Source organism: Phaenicophaeus curvirostris, chromosome 25, assembly GCF_032191515.1.
Source record: "Phaenicophaeus curvirostris isolate KB17595 chromosome 25, BPBGC_Pcur_1.0, whole genome shotgun sequence".
In the NCBI taxonomy this organism is placed as follows: domain Eukaryota; kingdom Metazoa; phylum Chordata; class Aves; order Cuculiformes; family Cuculidae; genus Phaenicophaeus; species Phaenicophaeus curvirostris.
Window position 1 is genome coordinate 849,954 of NC_091416.1, and position 27,673 is coordinate 877,626.

The window sequence follows — 27,673 nt, forward strand, 5'->3', positions numbered from 1 at the left end:
CAGTCCTACAGAAAAAAAGGAAGCCATGGAGCTTTCACAGCATTGGACATCACAGTCGTTGCGGTGTTCGCCGCAGCAGGGGATGCTTTTAGTGCGATGACGGTTATGCTGTGACACAGGAGAGCTGCAGGCACTTCTAACAGCTCTCCGGCTGCGATGCGTTTAAAGCTGAAGGAACAAACACTCACCCACATCCGTAAGCACGAAGAGCGTTAACACCATCCTTCTCAAACCCTGTGCTCAGCACCCATGCTCCTCTACTGCAGTTTGAGAGGCAGAGAATCCATCGAGGCACGTGTTCTCTTCATAAACACACCTTCCAACATTCAGTAGGCAAATGCAATCTTATTTTGTACTACTGGATGTTAAACTGCCTGCCTTACAGCAACCCTCTGCTCCTCTACTGCCATTTGAGAGGCAGATAATCCACCAAGGCATGCATCCTCATTACAAACACACCTTCCAACGTTCAGAATGCAACTACAATCTTATTTTATACTACTGGATGTTAAACTGCCTGCCTTACAACAAACCCCGAACAGCATCCAGATCATAATTCTGGACTGCTCTATGCTAGCTGACACACATCTCCCAGCTATTACCAACTCTCAAAGCAGCACAAGAAGCTACAAGAAAAGATGCTCTCTGCAGCTGTGCTCCAATCCTGCCTTGGAGGAACACGTCAGAGCAGCTCTACAAGGTTTGAGAGGAAATACATAAAGAGTAATTTAGAAATATCAAAACAGCAGGGTGATGCTCAAGTGATCAAGACAATTCTGATCCTACAAGCTAAGGGAGACTTCAGTAATTTCTAATTATTTGTCTCTTTGTTCACAAACACCTGCATAGCTCCCACGCTGGCCACGCAAATGTGAGAACAGTGCATTTGTTCTACGTCAAGAGGCAGTTGGGGGAGGAAAAGAAAGGCACGCACAACAGGAAACAGAATGAATGCTAAATCTGGAAGGCAGGAAGAAAGAAGCTTCAAGGACAACAGGGAAAAAAAGTCAGGAAAAAAAGTCAAGACAGAACGATTATTCAGCACACTGGATTGGATATTTTTAAAGGCGTGTACTTTAAAAGATGCTGCAGACCGACAGTGGCTGCAAACTTGCATGAGATCAAAAGCAAACCAGACTGTTTTCTCTATACGTACAGACACACACTGCCCCGAGTTCATACCCAGTGAACACCAGATTCCGGTTATATCCTTTGCTTTACAGGCTGCTGACAACCTTCCGGAAAGCTACCCCCACACTTTGCATATTTGAACCCACTAATTCTTACAACAGAAAGCACCAGTATTTTCTTCTACTCCTAACAAGGCAAGAAAATAGCTTAAATTCTCATGCTTGTGTTTACAGCTCTCACCACAGTTGCTGCCCTGGCAAGCTGTTTATGGTGCAATTAGCAGTTCCCCAAAGATGCCTGTCACCTCGGAGAGAAGGGAAGCCTCTACTGGAGCCCCATTCCTGCTGTTCACATTGATCGATCTGGACTTCCCCCGCCCCTGTTGTCAATTAGTTTGACCACAAACTGCCTGGGATGATTAACTCTCCGGAATTACCTCTTCTCACTGAAAAACACCAAGGGACTGGAGGTGAGATATCAGACTTACGATCAACACAGACATTTACTGATCAGATGTTCCATATTTATGACGGATGGATCCTGTTAACCAGAGCAAATATCTCAGAAGGGTTTCACGCACTATCTTACCCTTCTTACTTCTGGAGGCAGCAGTAAGTATTGTAGAAAATAACATCAACACTTACATGGGACCAACACAAAAAAAGCATTTAAGACAAATGCCACCTATATTACCAGAGCAACCCACTGCATTGTAAAAATCAGTCAGGAACAATAATCCATGTTTTTAAATCTCAAAGGATGGCCCAAGAAAGTGTCCTGTTCTAGCAGAAGATCCAGAGATTCATATTGAGTCAATTAAAAAATGTATTCACAGAAAAAGTGCTTCACACAGTCATTTTGATCTGAGTGATGGCTAAAAAAATATCCAATTTTCCAAATGGCGCTAGGCTAATGAACTCTTTTCTCTCCATATTTGTTATAGCCATTATCTTCTACTATACTTAATGAAAATTCCAGCCAGCAGCATCTCCCAAACCCTGAGAAAAGCCAACTGTGCCTAAACTACGCCCCTTCTCCAAGGGTGGGGAGGGGGGTGGGCAGGGGGTAACATTACACCAACTTCTGTCTTCACACATCACATTGAACCTAGTTCTTGAAGGTTTCGTCTTACAAAGAAACACTGCTAAACAACAATCCAGAAACTTACTTCCATTTCTTAATTCATTCACTGTTGCCAGTGAAATAAAACACAGCATTGACAAAGCCTCCTGTAGCCTCTGTCACAGCGTTATGTCCACGTTCAGCATTACAGTACATGCTACATGGAGTTCAATATCACACCAGAAACATGTACCAGCACTTCTCCACCCACCCCCAAGTAATTCAAGCAAGGAGTTGCCAGGGCGTTAACCACAGATTGTCCCCAGAGCAATTCTCTTCAGCCGCTGGGTGGTTTTCATGTTTTTTCCACTCTTTTGTCTTTTTTTTTTCCCTTCAATTCAGCACCAACTCCAAAATCACAAAATGAGTTTTGAGTTAGAAATGTATGCTTTGTATATATCTTTGCCTGTTACACCTGCTGCCAGCAGTTAGACAAATACTTAAGATTAACCTTTCCCAGAGCTTTATTCTACTCTTAGATCACCTTGGCTCTCCTTTCCTTAAAGCCGCACCTCTTCAGGTACACCCCAATGCTCATCAAATTCATGCTATTGTGTTCAAGACAGCCCTATATTAAGGCACAACTGCAGTTTTCATCCTCACCTACCCTTTTCAGTAAGCACTGTTCACCTTGAAGGTGTCCCTTGATCTCAACTACACCTTCCGAACAAGAGTTCCTAAGTGTGGCACCTGCCCCACTCTGCATAGGAAGTTTCCAATGTATGGAAATGATGGGGTTTTAATACAATTTTTTATTCCCTCCCCATCTCTGGAGCCACTGGACAGTTTCTGCTTCCAGAAAAAACGGAAGTTCTGTAAAGGCTAAAGACCAATTACAAGTATTACTCAGGATAACCAGTTCGCTATGTAGCATAAAATCATAGAACACCCTCAGCTGGAAGGTACCCACAAGGATCATTGAGTCCAACTCCAGCAATATTCTACTGCTTCCTAAAATTGCCAGAAACATCATTCTGAATCTCACCATCCTCTCTCACAAGGCACATGATAACGCAGGAACTGCAAAACCTTTTTGCAGCAGACTGTTGTTATATTAACCCAAACTACACCACAGCTACACAGGCTCTGAACACTTACTCTGCTCTTAGATTCCAACATTACCAAGTATAGTTTACTTTCAACTTGACACTTAAGACTTATATCTCTTTGAAGTCTGATTTCATGTACAGACATCATCAGCCAGCAGGCATTTGCTGAAGCTCTTGTTCACTGAGGCAAATTTATACCATAAATAACTGAAACCATTCCTCCCCATTACCTTGGCTGAGAATTCTCCTCGTACATCCGCTCTTTCCCTTCCTTGAAGAGGCTGATCGTCTGCTTGGTTTTCTTCATCAAGTTCTCCATGAACACGCGGAAATACTCGTTTTCTCCCAGAGTCTCCATCTTCCCCTCATAGCGCGACAGGATGGTCCGTAGGTGCTGGTAGGTGTCAGGGAGCAGGTCTAGGATGTAGGGGGGGCTGTTCTTCAATGCCAGTTTTGGGTTCTGACACAAACGAACCACCTGTGTTAACGAAGAAAACATCAGTCTGAAAACTTAAAACCATAAGTAGTGATCAGTAAACGTAAATAAATTGTTATTTACGAACAACCTCAACAAACCTCATTTGTTGCTCAAGTCCAGAGTGGGAGACCAAGCACCATAGAAAGAATGGAGCTTATGGACTGAAGTGCACATGGACTGATGGAATTCGCAACACATGCGTGATTGTGTTTCATGGGGCTGCCATTCACCCCAAGTCCACTTTCAAAAATGACACAAGAAAATGCAACATGGAGCTTGTAAACAGCAAGGATTTAAGTTATCACATGGGTCCCCAGTGCCTCCTGCCCTGCTTCAGACTCTGAGCATGCCCACAGGCAGAACATTTACCTGTCCAGCTGCCCTGATTGAGGCTACAAAAGTGACTTTTCACACCAGCCATGTATTTGGGACAAATATGACCACAGGGGAAGCCCCACTGCTACACATCCCACTGATATCAGTGAGTGCTCCCAGACTGAAAGTCTTTTGGAGGCAACGATGCTAGGAAGATCTCCTTTTCTTCCTCCTTTAACACATACAAGGACTAAGAGGAACAATAGCTTCTAAGAATAAAGTTGCCCATCAAGAAAGAATGAACGCAAAGGAGATTTACTGTGCAGAGATGAGAAATAAGCTGTAGCATAACATATCTGGCAAGAGAAGCCTGGGTAAAATTTAACTCGCCAAAACTTGTGTCCCCAGTTACGCATCAACTTTGCTTCTGTTCAACGAAAATCATAGCAAAACTAGATTCTTCACAATAATATCTGAGGTTTTGGTTTTTAAAAATAACACACCCACAGCGATACCAGTAATTAGATGACCTCAACCTGTCTTCCGCTTGGCACATAACTAAACATCTCATTTTCCTTCCTTCCAAGCCACATGTTCTCTATTTATTTTTTTAGCAGCGAGATCACATCTTCTCCAAGTGAAGAACTTGAATCAAATTTTGCCATGTACAGTGAATTCATTGCATCATCAATAAAATAATGCAAACGTAGGTGCCTAAAATTACATGGTTAAGGCACAAGTAACAAGTGGAATATTCCTGTTCAGAACTCACAGGTCTTTAACATACAGGAACATAGAGCTGATGTGTTAAAAGCTCATAAGAACCTTATGTGATAGGGGAGGATAAAGGAAGCCACTTCATCCACCATAGCCAGAATTTTCCATGACCTAGACTGAGAGAATGATAGGGAGGTGAGGCCCTGCCCAGGCTGCCCAAAGCAGTGGTGTCTGCCCCATCCCTGGAGGGGTTCAAGGCCAGGCTGGATGGGGCTTGGAGCCCCTGATCCAGTGGGAGGTGTCCCTGCCCATGGCAGGGGTTGGAACTGGATGAGTTCTGAGGTCCTTTCCAACCCAAACCATTCTACGATTCTATGAAAACGACAAAGTGGCAATTTTAATAATGAGCCGTGCACTTTCAGTTATAAAAAGTGCTGAAACTCTCAAGTTGTGGTCAGCATCAGATGAAGTTCACAAGCCAAGCGCCAGCAGCTGGTACAGGCTCACAGCTCTCTTGCTTGCTAACAGCTTCTAGCTTCTGCAACCTACGTCAAACTTCAGAGGAAGGCTGGTCCAAAATGTAGACACCGCTTCCTGAATTTCTTCACAACCATGAATGTTACTTGACTGCTTGATACCAAGCACATGAACGAGGTCTAAACTAATGACACCACCAGGTACCAAACAATGTAGGGCTGCAGAATACAACACTGAGGGGAAGTGAAGAGGAACAGGTAAAGGAATAACCTTGCGTCCTTTTGCAGTACATCATTTTCACAAGGTCTTGTGAAACCTTCAAGAGGAATTGATGAGGTCCCTACAACGCACTCCAACACCTACTTCCCTTAAACACTTAAGTGCTGCTTCTAAACAAGGTAATTCATCTCAAATAGTGCTTTAGCATTTAACTTTGCCATTCAGGGTACATGTAAAGATCAACCTTACTGAGTTAAGTGATATCTCCAATTCTACCTGACTTACAGCACAGCTGGAATAAGAGCTGACCGAGAAAGACTCAATTTCAGTGAAGAGAAGGGCACTCAGCATATCAAAACTCAAACAGAAAAAAAGCTTGACTGCAATTAGAATGACACGCCTAAAAAAGCCTCTGCAAGAATAAGTGGAAAAAACACCACCAAAATACTCCCTTGATTTTAAAGAGGCTGCCAAGGATTAGAAGGTCCAGATAAGGAGATGGATGCGCATAGAACTGACTTATCCAACTGATTCTGGTGCCTCAACTACTGCTTCCTCAGAGCCAGTGAACATTGCACAATGAACCATATCAACAAATTGAGCCAACGCATTTGACCCCTAAATAAAACCAGTTTCACTAAGCATCATGAACAGGTTGTAAATACACTCCCCAGACACAGGCAAATTGTGCTACAGATAGCAACCCCTGTTCTTCAACAGAAACTATCAAAAAGTGGGTTTAAAACCTTAAAAAAACCAAAGTCGCCTCCTATGAGGAAGCCACATTAAGCAAGCATATGAGTCAGAGTATGTACTTCTCATCTGCAACAGAAAACGGTTTGCTTGTTACCCCTTGAAAGCACCCAGAAGAGAAGAAGCAGACCCACTGTGTTTCAATAACGTCACAAACCTCAACAGCGAGTTCTGCAAACCCCTCATTCTCACAGCCTGCAGAAAACATTCCCCAAGGAGTAACTTGCAAAGACACCTCAAATAGTTAACAGACAGGCCAAAACTGCTCAGATTTTATTATCAAACGAGCATCTCTGTTTACCAAGTAGACCAAAATTAGCCAAGATAAGCATTCAAACAAAGCTACGTAACTAGGAACGGCTGCCTCTTGAGCAAACTCGGACATTTTGTAGCACGGTAGTGACAAAACCAGTTGTGTTTTGCTTGTTTCTCTACGTGTGCACTTGCAGCATCATGAAAACGTCCAAAGGAATGTTCCCAACCCTGGGAACAGCCGCCCCTCAGCGAGCAACTCTGCCTTCCTCAGGGACCAGCAATGGGGAAGGCAGGGAAGCAAAAACCAGCAAGTATTTTAGGTGTGATGGCAACACACACAGCAATCAATGTTTTTAAACCACCACCCAAATGTCCAAGCTTGCCTGGCTTACGCTTCATTCCCTCAGGAAGAAGCCTTTTACAGAGACATTTTGGGCTTTAAAAATACCAATAAAGCATTTCAAGCTTAGCATAAAGATTCTGAGAGACTGGCCTGCAAAGAACCCTAAAACTGACTTCATTGCTTTTCATTTTCCAAATTCAAGAGGCTGAAATAACCACCCTCTTGGTTCGCCACTATCCCCATTCTGCTCATCCCCAACCCTACCCATGAAAAAGCCGGTGCCAGCCCACGCGCTGCAGCCATTGACAGGGCACCCCACGCTTGTTCCAGCAGAGAGTCCCCTGCACGGCCACCACCACCTTGCCTCAGATGGGGACAGGGTCACAGCTCCTGGCTCAACAACTCCCAGCAGCTACAGTGCCAGATAAGTTCTTCCCTTCCAGCTCAGAGCCCTTTACACAACTGGGAAAAGTCATAGTTCCTTCCTTCCAGACTTACTTTATTAAAATCCCATCTCATTTCATCCTAAGCCAACAGGGAAAGCAATCCTACTCAAACATCTCTTATCTCCTGCTGAATTTGTGTTTGGCCTCTCTTCTGCTCACAATAAAGGTGACCTATGGTGGCATTGCTCTACATCCGTTTTAAAAGCTGAATGGCATCCGTACCCTATTTACAAAAGCTTTATCTCAAAGCTTACACGTACTCTACCATTCTTCCGCCTCATCCCAAGCAGTTGCTGACTCCACCACCTATTCCTCAAACACAATCTGCAGCAATGAACCCATTATCTGCTGCTGAGACCACATCTGTGAGAACCAATCCACAATCTCATGCTTTTGTACAGAAACTACTAATTGTTTCCACCAGCCAAAGCCTTCTTACACTAAACACTGCTTTATTTGCTAAAGACACTGATAAGAGGAGTGAGCAAGACCAAAACATATGAGCAGCAGCTCTCCCCATCTGGTTCAAGGCACTGCAAGGAAATCGTCCAGCTGAAGGTGAAAATCCTGCTGCGCAGAGATGGAAAGGGTCATTTTCTGTCCATCCTCTACATGGCCACAGGCAGCTGCAGGAGGAATGGTTAATACTGACAGAAAGAAGAACCTGAAGTGAGAGAGGCTGAAAGACAGGAAAACGCCAGGCAGCTTATGGAGAACATTATGGGGAAAATATTTGGACAAGAATCAACTCGCATAGGAAATTCATCAGTCACATCCGAAACCAGGGATGCACGAATGCTTTGACAGCGCCAGCTAATTATGCAGACTAACGAATCGGGTCGCAAATAACACAGATACAGCACACAGATACAGCACGTGGGTCTGAAAAGCAAACACATCAGCTACTAAACATGCACACCAGTATTTTTTTATATGCACCTGTCATTTCATTTACTTGGCCCAGAAAACTGCCCCATTTCCAACGTCTTCCATTCGCTCAGCCCCTCTTGCCACTGGTTACATGAGCACTGTGTGAAGCTGGCAATTTGCTACACTACTAAAAAGACTTTAAATTTGGATGTGTGTGTAAGTACAGCTAAAACCTGACTGATATCCAAAAGGCTTTTCACAGCCAAAACTTTCCTCCTGTACTATCAAACTGAACAACTCTCAGATTTTAAAAGTAATGCCAACTCCCAAGAGCTTTTGGATGCTGCCTATGAGCAGAACTGTGAGCAGTGCATGTTTAGAAGAGGTTACTTTAACTTGTAACGGACACAAGAGCAGCCTTGGCTTTGTTGGTGACACCGTGGCAGAGAGGGGCCACAGCCAAAGACTGTGGACGTGAAGTTGTGACAGCACCCCCCAACACAACCCTCCTGCAATTCAAAATGCCAAGGTGATGGAACCTTTTTTCAGGCCAACCTTCTCCTTTGAGCAGATGAGGCTGTGTGGCCAAACACAGGGTGACATTCACACCTACATCACAGGCACAAGGATAAAGATGCGCATTCTTACAAGCTGTATCTGCAAGTTAAACTGATTTTCCCTGCTCCAACTACCTTTCCCACAATTACACCCATCTTGCCCTCAAAGAGCCACTGGCACCTCCCAAAAGACTTTTTTCTTTATCCCAGCCTCTCTCTGTAGAAGGTGATCAAAGCTCATCACAAGCACAGCAGGGTGCAAATACAAACCTGTCTTTTGTTGACCCAGCCAACACAAAGTGATTTCTTGGCATGGACATCATTTAATGTGTCTTTAAAAAAGTCACCTACCCTGCCTGCCTTAGCAACTACTGCAGGAGATTCAGACACCGCATGCATAAACGATGCAGAGAAAGGAGAAAGAGAAGTTGAATGCACAAGCCTGCAGGGCAGTTGGATGATGTTTGCCCAGCAGCCCTGCTGCTCTGCTCCCAAAGGGGAAGCAAGTGTTGAGGTGACAACTCTGGTGATGCTCTCGCTCAGTGCTACTTTTAGGGCCCTGAACCCAGGATCACTAAAGGCACTGCACATTTTAGACTCCAGCACAGCAAGCCGGGCCTTGATTCTCAGCACTGAACAGTGGAATCGTTTGGTTGGAAAAGACCTTGGAAATCATCAAGTCCAACCCTACCTGTCCTCTGCTAAACCCTTCCTGAGCATCTCATCTACCAGTCTTTTAAATCCCTCCAAGGATGGGGACCCCACCACCTCCCTGTGCAGCTGTTCCAGTGCCTGAGAACCCTTTCAAGTGAAGAAATCTTTCCTAATAACCAAACCGAACCTCTCCTGGCACAACTTGAGGCCATTTCCTCTCATCTTACTACTTGTTACTCTGGAGAAGAGACCAGCGCCCACCTCACCAGAACCTCCTTTCAGGTCATTGTAGATAGTGATGAAGTCTCCCCTCAGCCTCCTTTTCTCCAGGATAAACAACCCAAGGTCCCTCAGCCACCTCTCCTAAGGCTTGTGCTCCAGCCCCTTCACCAGCTCCCTTGCTTCCCAACAGACATCACAATAAGAATCAAAATGCCAGGAAGAACATTACAAGATTTTTATTTTATGCTCTCTACTAGATGCCTGCGTTCACTCCCCAGATCATCCCATAAATAACGCTAGATTTCATTAACAACTCACCAGGATTTCTTCTAACAATGGATGTGCCAGCACACCTAGCTGGGCTAGGAAATCAACTGCCAGGCTAGTAAATCAACTGCTGTAGCCCATCACACCATCAGGCCAAAAGGTCTGGTGTCCTGCCCCCGGCAAAAGCTATTTCCTGGCCTTTTAAAAGGTGGAGGAGGGGAGAGTTTCAGTGAACCCAGTGCAGTGAGTGGGACTAGGAAGTGGCCTTCCGAATTCCCACATCACTACGTTTCGTTGCTTAACGTTAGATTTCGCACTCCTGATCTTTGTGCAACTACACACATTTATCACAGAGGGTTTCATTCAGACTTTTACTGGCTTTGCCAGTTTTAAGGAAAAGGCTTTGTGCTGAGGTCGGTAACACATCCCTGTTCATTCAGAAAAGGATAACCTGAGCGGCCACAAAGCAGATGCTCAGCCTCACCAGTCAGTATCCAAACATCAGACTCACCATCAGACAAGCACATCCCAGATTCCTCCCCTGTCCAGTTTTAGGGCTGCTGGCACACCAGGATACACGTACAGCTACCACCAGGCCTTACACACACCCAGCCTCTTCCCCAACCAGTGACCACCCCAGCATCTACAGGGACACAACAGCACAGAGCCAGATCCTCTTGACCAGGTCTGCATCCTCCAACCCAAACATTCCCCTCTTTCACCAACCTGTTCAGCTCCTGCACTGCTCACCCGCACCTCCCCCCAAACACTTCACCCTTCCCTGCCCCTTCTGGCTTTACCTCACCCCCCACTCACATCCTACACCCTCAATCCCTCCCTGCAAACCCCACACCTCCAGGCTTATCCCCCCTCCCCATAACCCCACCCCAACCTCCACCTCGGACAAACATTTCACCTCCCCATCCTCTTCTCCCCTCGCAAACCTCCCACCTCCAGGCTTTGCCCCCACAACCCTCTCCTGCCCCACAGCGCCCCCTCAACCTACCCAGCTCTCCCCCCCAGCAAATCCCTCACCTCCAAGCTCACGCCCCTTAAAAACCCCACTCTGCCCCATAACCCACTCACTCCCCCCCTAATTTCCCCTCCCCATCCCCTCCCTCTCTGCAAACGCTTCCCCTCCAGGCTTTCCCCCCCAAACCCCTTCAGCCCCATAGCTCCCCCCCTCCTACACAGCTCTCCTCCCCCGCAAACCCCTCTCTGCCCCACAGCCGCCCTCAAACATCCCACCCCCCTACCCTCTCGTCCCTACAAACCTCTCAGCTCCAGCCTTACCCACTTGCAGACCCCCCTCTTCCCCCCCCAATCCCCTCCCTCTCTGCAAACGCTTCCCCTCCAGGCTTCCCCCCCGCAAGCCCCAGACACGCCACCCCCCGCCCCCCGGGTTACCCCCAAGCCCCCCCCTGCCCCGCAGCCCCCGCTCACGCCCCCTCTTCCCGCATTCCTCCCCCCTCCAACCTTATCCATGAGCTTCCAGCACTTCTCCACCATCTTCTTGTCCACAGCGCCGGGCTGGTGCGGCCCGAGGTGGTGGTGGTGCGGCTGGAAGGCGTCCTTCATCAACCCGATCAGCCCCCCGGGGCCTTTCTTCAGCGGCGCCGACATCGGGGCCCGCGCGCCGGCCCCTCGCCCCGTCTCCGGTACCGGGCCCTGCGGGGGAACCGGGGCGGTGGCGGCGGGGGCGCCGGGCGCTAGGACCGCTCCGCCTTCCGCCCCGCGCACGCCGCGCGCTGATTGGCCTCGCTCCCCCCCACTCCCGCCTCCCGCGCGCGCGGTGACGCCCCGTCCGCCGGCGCTGATTGGTCGCGCTCTCCCCCGCGCGCGTGGCGACGCCCCCTCCGCCGGCGCCGATTGGCTGCGCGGCCCCGCCCCCTCCCCTCCGCTCGGGAGGAGCCGCCGCTGATTGGCTGCGCGCCCCACTCCGCGCGCGCGGCACCGCCCCCCCCGCCCGGAAGGAGGCGGTGCTGATGGAGGGGGTGGGGGCGGAAGTAGCGCATGCGCAGTGCGGAAGTGACGGCGCTGCGGCGGCCATGTTTGGTGCGGGTGGGGCGCGGTCGCCATGGGAACGGCGATGGCCGCGGTCCCCCCGGGGCCGTCCCCATCCCGGTCCCCATCCCCGGCTCCAAGAGCTCCCCGGGGGCAGGAGCATGTGCAGACCAGCAGGGGAGAGCAGGCAGAACGGGGAGAGAAAGGAGAGCAGGGAGCAGGTCAGGCCTTTGCCAGAGCTGACAACACAAACCTTCAGAAATTCCGACGTGGGCCTGAAAGTAAGTTCAGTTCTGTTTCTTCGTTGCCTTCAGAGCCTCTTTTCAGCCCGCTTCCCAGGCAGAAGAACACTTCCTTTACGTAAAACCAGCTCGGGCTGGTACATCACGGCACCAGTCTGACCACACGGGCTTCGAGGACGAGAGAAGGGAAACCAGAACAGGTGCTGCAGTTTGAACCAGAACAGCAGATGCTGCAGCTTGGCCAACCTCACCTTGGGAAGCGAGAGCGCCTGGAGACCGGGTTTGAGCCTGGAGCAGTGACAGCACAGCCTCATCCTCGTGGAGCTGGGCAGAGCTCACCTCTTCACTTCCCCTGCAGCACCCACGCACCCTGTCTCACGCAGGAGCTGGAGGCTTGGAGATACGGTTTAGCAGCGGACAGATATGGTTGGATTCAATGATCTCAAAGGTCTTTTCCAACCAAACAGTTCTGCAATTCCCTGACTCCTGCGGTGCTGGCAGCAGGGACATGGTCCAGGCTGTTCCTCTCCTCCCATCCCTGCACATCATAAATCAACCTGGTTGTGTCACCGCAAAGCACTGTGCTGCTTTCTTCCACTGGCTGATGCGCCTCCAGAGCTGATGGTTCATGATGAGTTCCCGCATCACACACCGTGTGTGCTGAGCTGTCAGGGGAGCAGGAGTGCTGGAAGCAGCACACAGCGCTAGATATAGCGAGGGAGCCTGGTGTAGCTGGGCTATAAAATTCAGTCTTGATTTTATTGCCTTTGGTAAAGGTTGGTAAATATTTCTGGGACAGGCCACTCCTTGTCTGGCTTTAATTACCTGCGCAAAATTTTCTAAGGATTATATTGACCTCAAATATGTCAACATTTATTGAGGCCGTGTTTCTGAGGCTTTCCCCATTAGATGCTAATGGATTCTGGCTAATAATCAAGCCGGATTGACCACTCGAGGGTGCCCTGCCCAGCCTGGGGATACCACAAGTACCTGGGGAGAGGAATGGGGAGAGTTACACCAGCTCTGTGGAGCCAAACGTAAAAATCACCATGGCTCCAATCCAAAGAGATCAGGGAACACACTTGAGTAATTGCATTCCTAAATATCTGCTTCTCTGGGGATGATTCACTCCACGTCGTGGCTGTATTTACATGTGAGGCTTCAAGCAAAGGTTGCTTTCACTTGGGACTCTCCTCCCTGCGGGAAGGATCCCAGCACCCCTCTGCAGGGCTCCCAGTTGCTTCTGTCCCTTGGGCCCTGCCGGAGTCCCTGCAGCACCACTGCTGCTCCGGAAAGACACATCACGCTGGTTGTTTTGAAATCACTTCCCTCAAGCTTGGCAGATTGCAGCGGAGAGTCCACCCAGGTGCCTGCACACCTCTGGCCCCTCCTGTCCCTCCCCTGCTGATTCCTGACCCCAGCAAGGGCAAGTCTGAAGCAGGAGCTGGGAGCACTGGGATGAAGGATTGCGCTGCGGCCCCTTGGGACAGCCTGACTGCAGCTCTTGCTTCTCCCCCAATCCTGCTCACCCTGCACCAGGGCAGCAACGCGGTTACACTTGATAAGATGCAGGAGGCAAGGGGGCCCAGGGCTCTGCCTGAAGCACCCTGCCCCCCACCCCACCCTCCAGCCCAAAGAGAGCAGCTCTGCCAGGCCCCAGTCCCTTCTACCTGCCCCTGAAAGTGCAAGCATGCACCAGGCTGGAAGAGCACCTGGAGTGGGGTTTTGGAAGGGGTTCCCAAGCCTCTGTGCACCGTGGCTCCTGCCTCATTGTCACTGCAAAATCCCAGCCCTCAGTCCCAAGTGAGCGTGCATCTCTGCGGGGCAGCCGCTTCAAGTTAAACCGGCTGCGCCTTGACTCCGTGTCTGACAGGTGTCTGCACAAATACAGCCCTGGTGCCAGTGTCTGAGCTGCAGCTGTATCCCAGCCAAGTTTTCCTGCGAAAACATCCCAAGGCAGGCTTGCCCTGGGACATTGGACAGACCTTGATGTCCCTGAGCCAAGCTCCTTTGGGGAGCTACTCTTGCCTCTTGTCCTTTCCTTCTTCCCTCTGGCTGCAGAAAGCCAAGCTGGAGAGAAGCTCAGGAAAGCAGCACTGGAGGCTGTCATGCTGAAAGAGCATTTGGGTGAGACTGGGAGGAGCCAGAGCCTGGAGCAAGCAAGGGATGCCCCTACCCTGCATGTAATTCCTAGGGACTAGCGCTTCCCGGCTGCAAGGGTGGCACGCAACCTCCCTGTGAATTCCAGCCCTAGGAGTCCCCAGAGGGCAGCACAGAAGCTGCTTCGAGGCCAGCAGAGCTGCGGAGATGGCAGAGGAGGAGAGGAACAACGATGAAAGCAGATGGGAGGTGGTAGGGATGCTGCAGTAAGGCACCTCCCTGGAAACGCTTTTCCTGCTCAGCGCTGCGCTGAAAGGAAGGGGAGGCTCCTTGCTGTGAGAGTCGCTTTGATTCTGGCAGGGCTTGGGGAAGCGCCCACATTCCCCTGGCTTTAGGAGCAGAGAAAGACTAGGGATACGTCACAACTGGGCCAAGCCACCAAGGAGGTACTGGATGGGGAATTGCCACCAGTATGGTCTGGATAGTGCCCTTTGCCTGTGCTCAGGCCAGGGTCACGGTGTGCGGTACCTGTCAGGATGTCCTGCGCGTCTCTGGCTCGCGGTTCCCCGGAGGGACAGGACCTGGCAGGCAGAAGCTGAAACCAAAGAGCTTAGGCAGAGGCTGTGGAACCTGGAGAAGGCACGGGAAGACAAGCGAGACATTCATGAAGGTGGGAGGGGACAGCGGCACAGATGCAGAGACCTTGCATCTTGGTGCCAAGCTCAGCCCGCCTCCCGCTTTGGCTCTGACTGCTCATCCCCAAACCACCCTGCTGTTGGCTGGCGCTGCTCCCTCCGGTGCTGCCAGGGTGCAAAGGCTCTGAGCACAGCCCCGCTGAGGTGACAGAGATGGAGACTTCCCTGCCTGCAAAAGCCATTGCCTCACTGTTTCCGTTAGTGCTCAAAGGGGGCTGATACTAGCAGAGGTAAAACCTCAGCCAGAGGTTTGCGGTCTTTGCCACATGCAAAATTCTGTGCTCATTTTCACTCTCCCACGCTCAACAGAGAGGTAAAACTTTCCCTGCTGGGCTCCCTCTTTCCCTCCAGGGCTCCCTCCTGCCCACCCTGGTGTTGTCGCAGCCCTGCCTGGCAGCGAGCGGAGACATGCACCGCAGCACCCGTGCATCCCGAGGTGAGGGCATGGCCCGCTGCCGTGGCTCTGCTCCCTTGTGCTGCTGGGGCTGAACAAGAGAAAAGCAAGCTGAACCAACATCTCCTTCACAGAGATGGAAACGGGAACAGCCGATATCGCTGTGGGGCACCTGGAAGGCTCCCAGCTGCTGTTGGTGCCTTTGAGGCATCACCCTCTGCAAAGGCACAGGGAGGAAAAGCCCTCTGGAGCTGCTCTCCCTGTTACCTGCAGCCCAGCTCCAACAGGGCCCCAGGGCAGGAGCACACGTGGACCGGGAGGGTGAGAGCAGGCAGAAGAACAGGGCAAGAAAGGAGACCAGGGAGCAGAGTGGATTTGTCCTTTAATCACACCTCAAACGGGTGACACAGGAACAGTGCTGTGATGGGGTGAACACTCACTGCCCACAGGGAGGACGGGAGGAGGAGCGCAGGCGAGATGTCCGTGCAGGAGCAGACTGCAGCCAACAGAGAAGTGCAGGTCCCACCAGCGTCCTGCTGGCCTCCGTTGCTTTCTTTCCCTTTTGCCCACTGGCCGTGGGCTGCGGCCCGCTCTGGGCTCCCCCGTCCGCTGGTCACAGTGTAGAGGACAGTGCTTTGGCTCTCCTGGCAGCTCCCAGAGCTGGGCAAGGGCTGCAATGCTGGGTGGGCAAAGGCACAGCTCTGTCTCCAGGCTACAAGAAGCCACCACCGAAGCCTGGGAAGAGTCTTGGTCAGTGGAGGTGAGTCTCTAGGAGGTGTGATGCTGCAAGCCCATCGCAGGCATAGAGGCACAGCAGCTGTGCGTGCTGTGGCCACGCTGAGCTGTGCTGTGCTCTTTGGGAAGCCGGGCAGGGGCCACGGGCAGGGTCAAAGTGCTATGTGAGGGAGCGTGGCTGGAACCAGGGTGCTCCTGGGCTGCTAAAATGCCTCGTGCAGCCTTCTCTGCTCCTCGTGGTGCGAGTTCTGCAGGGACAAGGTAGGGTCAGTGTGGTCAGCACCCAAACACCCACCCACTCCACCTTGCCCCACAGGCAGGTAGGAGGGGTGTTTCTGCCCAGGGGACCACACAGCCCCCTCCTGCCAGTGTGAGGGGTCCAGGACCCGGGGCAGCAGCAGGCTGTGAGCTGCACTGCTGAAAGCCTGGTGAGAGGCATTACCTGTGTGAAGCCTATACTGTTGGCAGCAGACACCAGCCAGGAACCAGGGCCCTTTGATCCCACCTCAATGTGACAGAGTCCAGGGGAGCCTCTGGGAGAGGGCAGAGAGGGTGTGGAGGAGCCTGAGGCAGGGTCACTGTCCTCAGCAGACAGCAGAGGGGACAGCCCAATCTGGAAGAGCGGAAGGAGGATTGTTGTGCAGCTCCTGGTGCTCCACAACAAGCCAGGACCTCTGGGGAGGACCTCACTGTGCAGGCCTGGGGGCAAGACTTAGAATCATAGAATGGTTTGGGTTGGAAGGGACCCCAAAGCCCATCCAGTCCCACCCCTGCCCTGGGCAGGGACACCTCCCACTGGATCAGGGGCTCCAAGCCCCATCCAACCTGGCCGTGAACCCCTCCGGGGATGAGACAGCCAGAACTTTGCTGGACAACCTGGGCCAGGGCCTCCCCACCCTCATCATGAAGAATTTCTTCCTACTGTCTAATCTAAATCTTCCTCCCTCTAATCTAAAGCCATCATTCAACCTCGCAGCACCCCCAGCCAGGGCAGGTCCACGCTGGGTCCTCAAAACCTACCGAGTGGTAGAACTCATCTCCAGCAGGATCGATGACCAGCATCGTCACCTGGTCATCATTGGCACGGATCCGGAGCACCGTCTGCTGGTGGTCCAGCCCCTCGATGCTCTCACCGTTCACAGCCAGGAGACGATCCCCTTCCTTCATCCCTGCCTGTTCGGCCGGCAGCCCCGCGTCCACGTCCCACAGGAACTGACCTGGCGCACAGGGCATGGAGGGAAGATGCTCACAGAGCTGTTCAACCAGGGGGAACTGGCACCGCTCACCCCCAAATGCACTGGGGAGAAGGTCCTGCTGCGGGCACAGGGCTTGCAGCCATTCCCAAGCCTCAGTCGTGCCTTGCTCAGGTACAGCGTCCCCTCACCTGTGGCCCCTGACCTGCAGTCATCCTCCTTGAGCAGAAACCCGTAGCCTGCCGGACCCTTCACCATGTGCAGCTCTCGGGCCTTGAAGGGGAGCCAGGAGGTGTCTGCCGCAACGGCCGTGACCCGTAGACCCCGCAGGCGGTAAAACTCCTCCACGGCACTCGATGCCACCAGCAGCGTCACCTTGCTGCCACTTTGCTTCAGCTGGACGGGAAGCACAGGACGCTGAGGACGAGTCCAGCTGCGGTTCCCCACCACCCCCTCCAGGAACACGCACCTTGCGGGTGAGCTGCATGTACGAGGAGCTCCTCACGCTGGCCCCGTTCAGCTCCAGGAGCCAGGAGCCCTGCGGTACCCCTGCCTTCTCCGCCGGCCCATCCTGCCGCACCGACAGCTGGAAGGTGCCCTTCATGCCTGCAGGGAGGAGAATCGTAGAACAGAATCACCAGATTGGAGAAGACCTCTGCAATCATCGAGAAGAGTTAGTCTGGGGCGAGCAGGGCGCTGTGCTGGGGAGGCTCACAGAGCCAGCGTCCCTACCACACACTTCACCTTCCGGACTAGACACGCTGAAGCCAAATCCGCTTTTGTCCCGCGTGATGTGGCAGAGGCGCGGGCGGATGTCAGCCGGCAGCATCTGGGACAGGTCCCTGCCCAAGGCTTTGGCTGCTTCGTAGGAGTCGCCATCCAACACCGCCAGCAGGACCTGGTTCCCACTGGCCTTGATCTTCTGCACCACCTGGAAGGGCCCAGGCTGTGAACGCCGGGCAGGGCTCTCCAAACCACAGCCTGGACCCCGGGGAGCAGTGGTTCCCGCATCCTCTGCGCCCCAGGGGAGGACTCAGCTGCTCCCACAGCTCCAGGGTGCTCCCGGCTTACCCTGTGGTGCTCCATGTGGTCCACGAAGCGGCCGTTGACCTGGAGCAGCCGGTCGCCGTCCTGCAGCCCCCTGCGCTGGGCCACCCCCCCGAGCTCGACCTGCCGGATGATGTGGCCCCCGCAGCCCAGCTCCTCGTGGAGGCTGAAGCCGAAGGTCTCCGCGCTGCCCTTGCTCAGGAGGTAGAAGCGGGGCTCCTCCGTGCCCTTGGCATCTGCGTGGAGGTACAGCCCATGAGGAGGACCCTGCAGGGATCCTAATGTGGGTTCTGTAGCCATCCTGGGCTGGCATCTCTCCATCCCTGGCGCTTTACACGTTCTCCTCCCCACAGCTCCCTGCGAGAGAGCTCGAGCCCCCAGAACCCCACACTGACCCAGGGCAGCCCTGGGGAGACGAGGGTATTTACCCGTGTCCTCAGCCAGCGACAAGGCAGGGTTGTCAATTCCATCTTTGGGGTTAAATTCAAATTTTCTGCAATGATAAAGGGCAGGAGAGGCCACATCAGTGGTGCAGCACGGCTTTCCCTTCCCAGCCCTGCCACGGGGAACCCCATTCCTCCCAGGAGGGGACAGCTCGGGCCACAGCTCCAGTGCCTCCTCTTCCTTTGGGAAAGCCAAGGGGGGATCTCCCAGGTTGGATGGGCCTTGAGCAGCTTGGTCCAGTGGGAGGTGTCCCTGCCCATGACAGGGGGTTAGAACTGAATGGGCTTTGAGGTTCTTTCCAACCCAAACCATTCTATGATTCTATGGATGTTCCTCATGTCTCTCCTGAACCACCAACTCAGGGAACACCTTCCTGGGGAGGCAGCTGAGATTGGCAGCTGTGACCCACACCACTTCAGCTGAGGATGTGCCCCAGCACAGCCCAGTTGTGGGACCATGAGCCCCAGGAAGCCCCTGGCGGGGGGGACCTCAGGACTTACATGATGGACTTCTTGTCACCCTCAAGCCCTGCAGAGGGAGAGGAGAGGTCAGCGCAGGAGGTGGCAGGGCCAGGAGCAGACCCCACCCTCGCGAGCACTCCAGGCTTGTCCAGGCTGAGCATGCCATGCCAGATTGGTGGGTTTCCTGAGCCCACGCAGCCCCTACAGCTCAGCCCCTGGCCCCACCACCAGTGTCCTCTTGCATTTCGAAGCAGCTGCTGCTTGGGTCCAACAGGCACCCCCCTACCCAGCCAACCAGCCAGCCAGGTGGAGGTCAGTCCTGGGAGCTCATTGGGCTTTTGAGTGAGGGATGAGAAGGGTCACCAAGGCCCCAAAGAGCCAGCTGGAGGAGGAGATGGAGACCTTCCCCTGCTCATCCTCCCTGTAAAACACCTCCCCACCTCCTCCAGCACAACAATCCCCAAACCCAGGGAAGAAGAGATTCCTGCCAAGGCTTCCACAATGTCCACGTGCATTGTCCTGATGCCTCTAGCTCCATCCCACGACTCTGACATCGCCTTACTCCATGTGGAATCAGGACCTGGAGATGTGCCCGTGGGAAGGGTCTCCAGAAGATGAAGCCCCACTGCCCCAGCACATACCTTTCGTTTGCTTCATGGTTGCAGGGAACGGGAGAGGGAGCAAGGTACAGGGTGAAGTGGCAGGGAAGCCAGAGTCCCCGCCTCTTCCAAGATGCTGGAGTTTAATGATTAAACATCCCCAAGTCTCCCCTGCCCTCCCAGCCCTGAGGCACTGCCAGTTGCCAGCAGAGCTTGGAGGGGGAACAGCGCCTGGGCACCCCAAACTTGGGAACAGATCCTGGTGTCCCAGCTTCCAGCTGCCCTCCAAGGGCAGGACATGATGGGAAAGACCAGCTGAAGTGGGCTGCCCCATGCTAGCCCTGTGAAGTGGGAAAGGGCTGGAGGAAGGGCTGCAAGAGCACCTCCATGTTCCTCCCACAGGAAGGACCCAGCAGAGAGGAGATCACGTCTCAGCAAGGGTGCGTTTCACTGGAAACAAAGCGGTGCGCTTTAATGCTACCAAAGGTTTCACAAGCAAGCCTGAGTCCTGCCACCCTGCCGCTTCTGCAGCTCGTGGCTGGGTCTCTACAAGCCCAGAAGAACAAGTCCCATGTGCTCCTGGCCTGTTCTCTCTACAGTTTTCCCTCACTTCGGCCTTGCCCGCAGATGAGGGCTGAGCCCCACGTACCCAGCACCTTCGACAGCCTTGGCAGCACCCAGCCACTGGGCATCTCCATGTGGAAAAGGGTGCAGGGGGCACACTCCAGTGTTTCCTCCTCCTCCCTGGATAGGTTAGAGGCTCCCATGCTGCAGCTTTCCCAGCATCTTCTTGACCTCGCTCTCGACTCGCAGGAACTTTGCTTTCCTCCAGGGGTTGGGAGTCTGTCTCCTGCTGCTCTCCAGGTCCTGCAGGAGGAGGGCAAGGTGCTGCTGAACCCGCTCGCGGTCCCAGAAAGGCAGGTTCCTCTGTACCACGTTCAGGATGTTGGACCAGTAGTCGGAGACGTCGGTGCCTGCGGTGAGGAAGACCAGTGCTCTGACACCGTCGCGGTCCATGCGCAGGCTGTGAAGCGCCCGCTTGCCGCCCTCGCTGATGTCGTTGAAGTACAGACTGTGGGGGTGGAGAGAAAACAAACAGGAGATGCTGTGAGGGCTCCGGGCAGGACGTGGAGGTCGGGGAGACTCCCCACTTGCTGCCACAGGGAGGGAAGCAGGGTAGGAGGCATCTCCTGCGAAAGCGAGGAGATGGGGCAGAGTGAACTCACTGCACTTTGTCCAGCGTTGCGTGGTTCTTGGCCACCTCCACCACGCGCAGGGCGGCTGCGTCCGTCAGCGAGTCGTAGCCCAGGTTGAGCTCCTGGAGATGCTGGTTCTTGGCCAGGTGCTGCGCAATGACTTCTGCGCCTCGGTCGCCCAGCGTGGTGTGCAGCAGGGACAAATAGGTCAGCGAGCGGTTGCCTGCCAGCCCCTCAGCCAGGTATCGTGCCCCCTGCTCGCCCACAGGGTTATTCGCCAGCCTGTGAACACAGGAGCTCAGGGCAATGCCAGGGCTGGGAAGGGGATGTGGGGGGCAGCAGAGGTGGCTTTGTGCAAGGACAGAGGCAGTACTCACCGCAGGTTGCTCACCGCACACTTGTCATGCAGGAGCAGGTCACGGATTTCCTTGCAGGCATCAGAGCCCAGGCTGTTGAGCTGCAGACTGAGGCGGAGCGAGACATGGGGGTGGCAGGACCAAAACGACCGTTATCTTTCCATTTTCCCCGGTCACCCCCGTCGCCACCCTACCTGGGCTCCTCTCCAAGAGGGGGCTCACTGAAACCACCCCAGAGCTTGGGTGGCACCGGCTAGCGCCAGCAAGGGAGGGGAAGGGTCTGTGGGTGAAGGTCTGAGGAGGGATCAGGACCCCACCGAGCTCTCCTGAGCCTCTGGAGGGAGGAATGGCTGCACAGCCCTGCTGCACAGCCGCATCCATCTCTGCTGAGCACGGCTCGCCACCGCCTGGGCGGCAGCAAGAGTGCAGATCCACAAATGGACTGGAACGGACGCGACCCTTTGCGCAGCCCAGACTCCCACCCCAGGCTGCATGTCTCCTGCCCGGAGTCAGCAGAACCAGCTCCTGCGCGAGGATGCTGGGTGGCTCCTGGAGGCCAAGGAATGGGAGGGAGCTGGTCTTGCAGGGGAACCTGCGCTACCAGATGCAGGAGAGCTGCCAAAGAGCCTGCAGGAGGGTGTGCTGGGACTGCAAATCCCAGCATGCAGTCCCCAGCGAGGCTGCTCAAGGAGCCTTGCATCTTGGAAGCTGTAGTCCTCTACGTCTACACCGAGGAGAAACAAAGGCCATCCCTGCCTTTGCCACCCGGTGATGGGTGGAGGGGAGGGGGCACCCAGTTTTTTAGCACTGACCAAGGGTAGAAGAAGGTGGTACTCACTGGAGAGCTTTGCATCGCAGCAGGACGGGGAAGAGGATCCTCAAACTGCTTGCATCAAGGTTGCAGGAGGTCAGGTTCAGCTCCTCCACCTCATGGCAAGTGGTGCCCATGACAGACGCCAGGACAGAGCACTTGAGAGGAGTCATCTTGACGGATGAGAGGTTGACAGTCCGGAGGGAGCGGATGGCCTCCACGGTGAAGCGCTCGTTCTGGAACTCGTGCAGGAAGAAGAGGTAGTCCATCAGCTCGGACGGGGGCAGCCCCTTGCGGCTGTTCCTGATGACCGTCTTCTTCATGGCCTTGGCAATCTCAAAGGCTGCCAGGTTCTTGATGGAGCAGCCCAGCTGCTGCAGGATGGCGCGGTTCCGGCGGGACAGTAACCCACCCATGAAGATGGGGAAGAGCTCAAAGACCTCATCGTCAGCAGCCTCGTCAGGGTGGCGCATGGGGCCCTCCACACCTAGGATGCTGGAATTTATTTGATCCAAGACATCGTCGTTGTAGTAGTCCTCCTCCTTGAACAGTTCCTCTGCCATGGTGTGGGCGATAGCATCGCGCTCCTTCCCGCTCAGCCGGGAGAAGTAGCGAGGGAAGATTTTGAGCAAGTTGAAGAGCACTGGCAGGAAGCGCAAGGGCAGCACCTTGGAGATGATACTCAGAACGACGGTGACCTCTTCGCTCACCTTCCCAATGACCTCCGAGAGCTCCTTTCCCACTCTCTGTGCCAGGGTCTTCTTCTCACCCAGCACCACGTACAGGGCTGCCAGGTACTCCTGCATGGCAGGGATGGTGAAGACAAAGGTGTGCTCTTTGCCTGGCTGCACACATGGAGTGAGGAAGAAGCGGAAGACGTCACTGCGGAAGACCTCCAGGAGGTTGAGCTCGCTTTCAGTCTTCATCTCCACCTCAAAGCACCGCTGCAGGTCATCCTCCGAGAAGCAGGTCTTGCGGGACATCACCCCCTCGTAGGCCAGCTTCCCCACTGTCTTGGCCACATACTTCATCATGGAGATGTTGGTGGGGTCCGTGCTGTCTAGGACCTCCCCGCTGAAGTTGAGCCTGAGGAAGCTGGTGTAGATGCCAGTCAGGGTCTGGCTGGGAGGAACCGTCCTGGTGAAGTAGAGGAAGTGCAGCGTGGTGCACACCAGCCAGCAGTAAGAGGGCAAGAAGCAGGCGGCAGCTATTTGGTTGTGGCGCTCCAAGTTCCTCGACAGCATCTCCACCAAGTTCTCCTGCTCACCTGAGCTGCTACCCACTCCGTCCTCTCCGGCACAGCCAGGCTGGCTGAGACGCATCTGGAAGTACAGCTTCTGCAGGTTGGTGTCGGAGAAGCCGCAGATCTCGGCGTAGCGGCCCACATACTTGCCAGGGATCCGACGCACCGCTGATGGGCGCGTGGTGACGATGATGCTGGCCTGCAAGCAGAGGGCTGCGTGAGTTTGGAGGTGCTCCCCGAGCTCAGCAGAGTCCCAAGCATGTAACCCACACAGAGATGCACAAGGCTGACACCATCCCCGGGGCTGGGGTTCAAGGAGCTGCTGCGCAAAGAGTGCTGGGTCAAATCTGACCCAGGCAGAGGAGACAGAAGAGCTTTCCCCATCCCCTGCCAGACACCTATCAAGTCTGGGAGATCACAACTGAGCAACCTGGGACCTTACCAGGACTCTCCAAAGATTCCTCAGAGACAAACCAGTAACAGAGACATGAGGACACCTTGGTTAGTCCCCCTGGGAACAGAGGCTGCTTGTATGCTCACAGCCAAGCCGGACTACAAGCACTTAGCACGATGGCCACTCAACGGCCCAGGGTGAGCTGGAGGGAGACACTGACCTCTGGCAGGAGATATTTTCGCAGCAGGTTGACCACGATGGCAGAGGGAGGAACGGGCTCGTTGGGGTCACAGCACAGCTCTGTACCAGCCAGCCTGAAGTCCAAGTTGAGGCGCTCCAGGCCGTTGAGGATGAAAAGCACCTTGAGGTTGGAAGTGTCCAGCATCGGCACCACGTCCCGGAGGTGCTGGTACTTCTTGGTTATGAGGCGCCGCAGTGAGATGGGGGCATGACTGTGGGACAGGTCCTCGCAGGAGAAGGGGATGACCAGCTCGAAGCGGGGTAGGCGACCGTGGCACCAGTCCACCACCATCTTCTTGATGAGGGTGCTCTTCCCTGTGCCCACGGTGCCGTACAGCACCACGTTCTTCACCTGCCGCCCACAGGCATCCACATCGAAAAGGTTCTGGAGGCTGATAACCTGGCTGCTGGGCTGCTGGAGCTGGTTCTGGATGGTTAAGTCAGGTGAGGGCTTCAGGATCTCCTCCAGGGAGCTCTCCCGGATCACCGGGTCCACATGGACCGCATCCAGTGAGAAGGAAGGGCCGAACTGCCTCTCTTCATTGGGCTGGTGGCTGAACCACGCAGACAGGCTCTTCTGGTGTTTCTTGATGGCATCTGGGAAGAGGAAAAACAAGGGCTTCTCCCTAGCAGGGGACTGGGGAATATGCCTGCCCCGAGCCACTGCAGTGAGGTGGCTACGGATAGAAGGATAGAACCCATTTCTTGCTAACCCTTGCACGTAGAATTATTAAGGTTGGAAAAGCTCACCTAGTCCAGCTGTCAGCCCAACCCTGCCGTGCCTACCAAACCATGTCCCAAAGTGCTACATGCACATGTTTTTTTAACACCTCCAGAGATGGAGGCTACACCACTGCCCTGGACAGCTTTGTCCAATGCTTCATCACTCTTTCAGTAAAGACATATTTTCTAATATCCAATCTGAACCTGCCCCAGCACAACTTGAGGCCGTTTCCTTTCCTTCTATCACTTGTTACTTGAGAGGAGACCAGCACCCACCTCACCACAACCAACTTTCAGGCAGTTGTAGAGAGCAATGAGGTGTCAGCCCTCGCGCTACCCAGGACAGCAGCTTCCCCCAGCCCACCGTTTGAGACCCCCCATTCTCTCCAGTGCAGGGCTGCAAGGTCACCTGAAGGAGCCACGTTCCTCAGCCGGGACGGCCCGTGGCGAGAGGAGCTGGGATGGGCAGAACCATCCTGGGAGCCTCCCTGGTAGCGGACGCAGCCCCTGCGAGAGGAGGGAGAGCGTCAACGAGCAGGGCAGGGGCCAGCAGCTCCAAACCCTGCTCGAGGCAGGGTGGACAGGACGCAAGGGAGAGCGTGGGTAGCGGTGAGTTGAGCCAGCTCACCCTTTCCTTCCTCAATACCAAAGGAGAACACAGGGCTGGGGCAAGGGCAGGTCAGCGAGCCATGCACCGTGCATCCCACGCACGCCATGCATCCCACGTGAAGCCGAGGCGAGGCAGAGAAGCTGGGCTGAGTTCAGAGCAGGCAGGGAGCTGGGTCTGGGTTGGTTTACAGGTGGAGGCAAAGCAGCATCCCTGCCCGCAGAGCCCCAGTGGTCCCAAGGCTCAGCTCAGCCACCCGTGCCCGCGGCAAACACCCGTGGGGCAGGAGGAGGCAGCTCTCCGCTGCGTGGCACTGACCTGGGGAGGGAGATGCCGCTGGTGCAGAGGATCTTCCTGAGGAAGGAGCTGCCTGCAATGCCTGGAGGGAGCAGAAGATGGTCAGGGATGGCCATTTCCAGCTATCACTGCCCAGCTCTAGCTCTTCAGGGTCACCGTCCCCCTGACGCGGAGCCCAGCTCACCTGGCACGGAGGCAGCGCACAGGTACATGCTCCGGGTGCCCCTGCTCCCTGGCAGGGACCCACACAGCTGCGTCCACCTGCCCCAGGGCTGGCAGCTCTGGTGTCGCACAGCCCGCGACATCCTCTGCCTGAAAGAGAGGGGACAGCCCAGGAGGCAGGCTGGGTGTCTGCACCCGCTGCTCCCCTGCCCCAGCACAGCTTTGCAGCTTGAGGATGTACCTGCCCCCTCCCCAGCCCGGGGATGCCTGGATCGGGAACCACCTACACCCACGTTGGGCCACGCAGACCCTCTGGGGAGCAGCCTCGTGCCAGCTGGCAGGGGGGCTGGAGCAGGGCTGTGCCAGGCACCCAGCAGGGCGAGGGAGGGGACTCTGCTCCTCACCTGGGGCCCTGCATCCAGTTCTGGAACCCTCAGCACATGCAGGACATGGAGCTGTTAGAGCGAGTCCAGAGCAGGCCACAGAAATGATCGGAGGGCTGGAGAACCTCCCGTACAAGGACAGGCTGAGAGAGCTGGGGTTGTTCAGTCTGGAGAAGAGAAGGCTGCGGGGAGACCTTGGAGCAGCTTCTAGCACTGAAAGGGGCTCCAGGAAAGCTGGGGAGGGGCTCTTGATCAGGGAGGGCAGGTGGATAGGATGAAGGGGAACAGGTTTCAGCTGAAAAAGGAGAAATTAAGATGAGATCTGTGCCTGGCTCTGTGGGGCAGAGTGGGATCCTCACCTGCCCCAGTAGGACACGGTCCAATCCAGCAGAACTGGCTGTGCCGGCGCTGACTCAGGCTCCCACCCCAGCTCAGCAGGGTGATCCTTCAGGAGCAGAACTCGTGTTCACAGCTCCCACCATCCCGAGAAACTGAGGCACAGGGGGAAGGGGGTTAGCAAACCCTAGCAGCGTGTGAATCTCTGCATTTGTCTGCCCCAGGGCAAGGGATTGGTCGCATCTCCCACAGCCTGGGCTGCTTGCAGTCTCTCCAGGTGGGGAAACTGAGGCACGGGGGTGAGGGCAATGGAAATGACCTTGAACCTCAATGTCCTGCCCTTGGGGCCTTTGCAGCAAGAGAACGTCCGTGCATCCCATTCCTGGCTCCCAGCCCCTTCTGCCGCCTGGTGCCGCCCGCCTGCTGCGACCCCCTTCAGGGACCCCTCTGCACATCTGGCCCTTGCTCCATCCCTCCTGCCTCCCCGCTTCCATCCAGAGGGACACAGCAGCTGAAACCCCGGTGGTGCTGAAACCTGGAACCCAGGGCAGCGGAGAGGCTGGCACTGAGCAAGATGAGAGCGACGGCTAAGGTTACCTCCAGCAGAACTCCTTGCCAGGAGGGGCTGAGCCTGCATCCCTCTACTCGTGCTGCCAGGCACAGAGCCCACGGAGGAAAGAGAGCTCAGTTCTGCTCAGCCACCTCCTTCCCTCCGCGTTTGGGGAAGAAGCTCCTCTCCGTAGGTGGCTGTTGTGCAGCTCTGACTTCCTGCAATGCCGTCCTGTCCCATCCTGCCCTGCGCACGGCGTCCGCGGAGCAACGTGGGAGAGCGGCCACGGCCAACGCTCCGGGGACGCAGCAGAGAACCCGCGTGGAAAAGCCCCTGTGCCCCCACCACCGGGACCGATGCAGCGTGGAGAAGGTGCTGGGCCCTTACCAGCAGCGCTGCCAGATGAGGTTTGCTCTGACACGGCTCGTGGCTCCACAGCCCTAGCAGGAGCCGCAGGGATGAGTGCCAGGAGAGAAATCCCCTCGTGCTCAGCTGCCACCACCTCACACAGCGCAGGGAGCGGGACAAGAGCCACCCCGCGGGGAAAGGAGCCTGGAGGAGCTGGCAAAGCAGCAGCGCCGGGTTT

At 54.7% G+C, this 27,673-nt stretch overlaps 3 protein-coding genes across 4 annotated transcripts in view; all 3 read right to left on the minus strand.

Annotated features, from left to right (window-relative positions):
• CBL (Cbl proto-oncogene) overlaps positions 1-11,604 on the minus strand; it is a 42,929-nt gene extending 31,325 nt beyond the window's left edge. Inside the window, exons 1-2 of the mRNA XM_069876282.1 lie at positions 11,352-11,604; positions 3,533-3,780 (exon numbers count right to left, since the gene is read on the minus strand). Of these exons, the coding sequence (XP_069732383.1) occupies positions 3,533-3,780; positions 11,352-11,498 (395 nt within the window). The 5' untranslated portion in view covers positions 11,499-11,604. The remainder of the gene's footprint in view (positions 1-3,532; positions 3,781-11,351) is intronic.
• A 4,086-nt stretch (positions 11,605-15,690) lies between these two features.
• NHERF4 (NHERF family PDZ scaffold protein 4) lies at positions 15,691-19,994 on the minus strand. 2 transcript variants are annotated; one of them, XM_069876295.1, is made up of 10 exons: positions 19,832-19,994; positions 19,230-19,257; positions 18,714-18,778; positions 18,310-18,521; positions 17,983-18,169; positions 17,708-17,844; positions 17,430-17,634; positions 17,066-17,262; positions 16,488-16,658; positions 15,692-16,293 (listed from the first exon to the last, which is right to left on the minus strand). In XM_069876295.1, the coding sequence occupies exons 1-10, from the start codon at positions 19,845-19,847 to the stop codon at positions 16,249-16,251; spliced, it is 1,263 nt and encodes a 420-aa protein (XP_069732396.1). In that variant the 5' UTR covers positions 19,848-19,994; the 3' UTR covers positions 15,692-16,248. The 2 variants fall into 2 exon arrangements, with proteins under 2 accessions (XP_069732395.1, XP_069732396.1); XM_069876294.1 differs by lacking the exon at positions 19,832-19,994 and having other exon boundaries at positions 15,691-16,293; positions 19,230-19,362.
• Positions 19,995-20,233: 239 nt separating this feature from the next.
• On the minus strand, positions 20,234-27,497 carry NLRX1 (NLR family member X1). The gene is made up of 11 exons (XM_069876280.1): positions 27,475-27,497; positions 26,561-26,692; positions 26,223-26,496; positions 25,841-25,968; positions 25,678-25,738; positions 25,162-25,259; positions 24,010-24,626; positions 22,180-23,594; positions 21,363-21,449; positions 21,016-21,267; positions 20,234-20,861 (listed from the first exon to the last, which is right to left on the minus strand). The coding sequence occupies exons 3-11, from the start codon at positions 26,234-26,236 to the stop codon at positions 20,543-20,545; spliced, it is 2,991 nt and encodes a 996-aa protein (XP_069732381.1). The 5' UTR covers positions 26,237-26,496; positions 26,561-26,692; positions 27,475-27,497; the 3' UTR covers positions 20,234-20,542.
• Between the last annotated feature and the right edge of the window lie 176 nt (positions 27,498-27,673).

What these genes read in the sequence shown, in the direction of transcription:
- NLRX1 (XM_069876280.1), bottom strand. An exon ending in GTGCGCTGCCTCCGTGCCAG is followed by an intron (nt 25,739 to 25,840) that starts GTGAGCTGGGCT and finishes TGCTCCCTCCAG; the next exon opens with GCATTGCAGGCAGCTCCTTC. An exon ending in GAGGAACGTGGCTCCTTCAG is followed by an intron (nt 24,627 to 25,161) that starts GTGACCTTGCAG and finishes TCCTCTTCCCAG; the next exon opens with ATGCCATCAAGAAACACCAG.
- NHERF4 (XM_069876294.1), bottom strand. Translation starts at nt 19,351, where the DNA reads ATGCTCAGCCTGGACAAGCCTGGAGTGCTCGCGAGGGTGGGGTCTGCT. An exon ending in CAGCGTGTCTAGTCCGGAAG is followed by an intron (nt 17,845 to 17,982) that starts GTGAAGTGTGTG and finishes TCCTCCCTGCAG; the next exon opens with GCATGAAGGGCACCTTCCAG. An exon ending in ACAGTATAGGCTTCACACAG is followed by an intron (nt 16,294 to 16,487) that starts GTAATGCCTCTC and finishes TTGTCCCTGCAG; the next exon opens with AACTCGCACCACGAGGAGCA.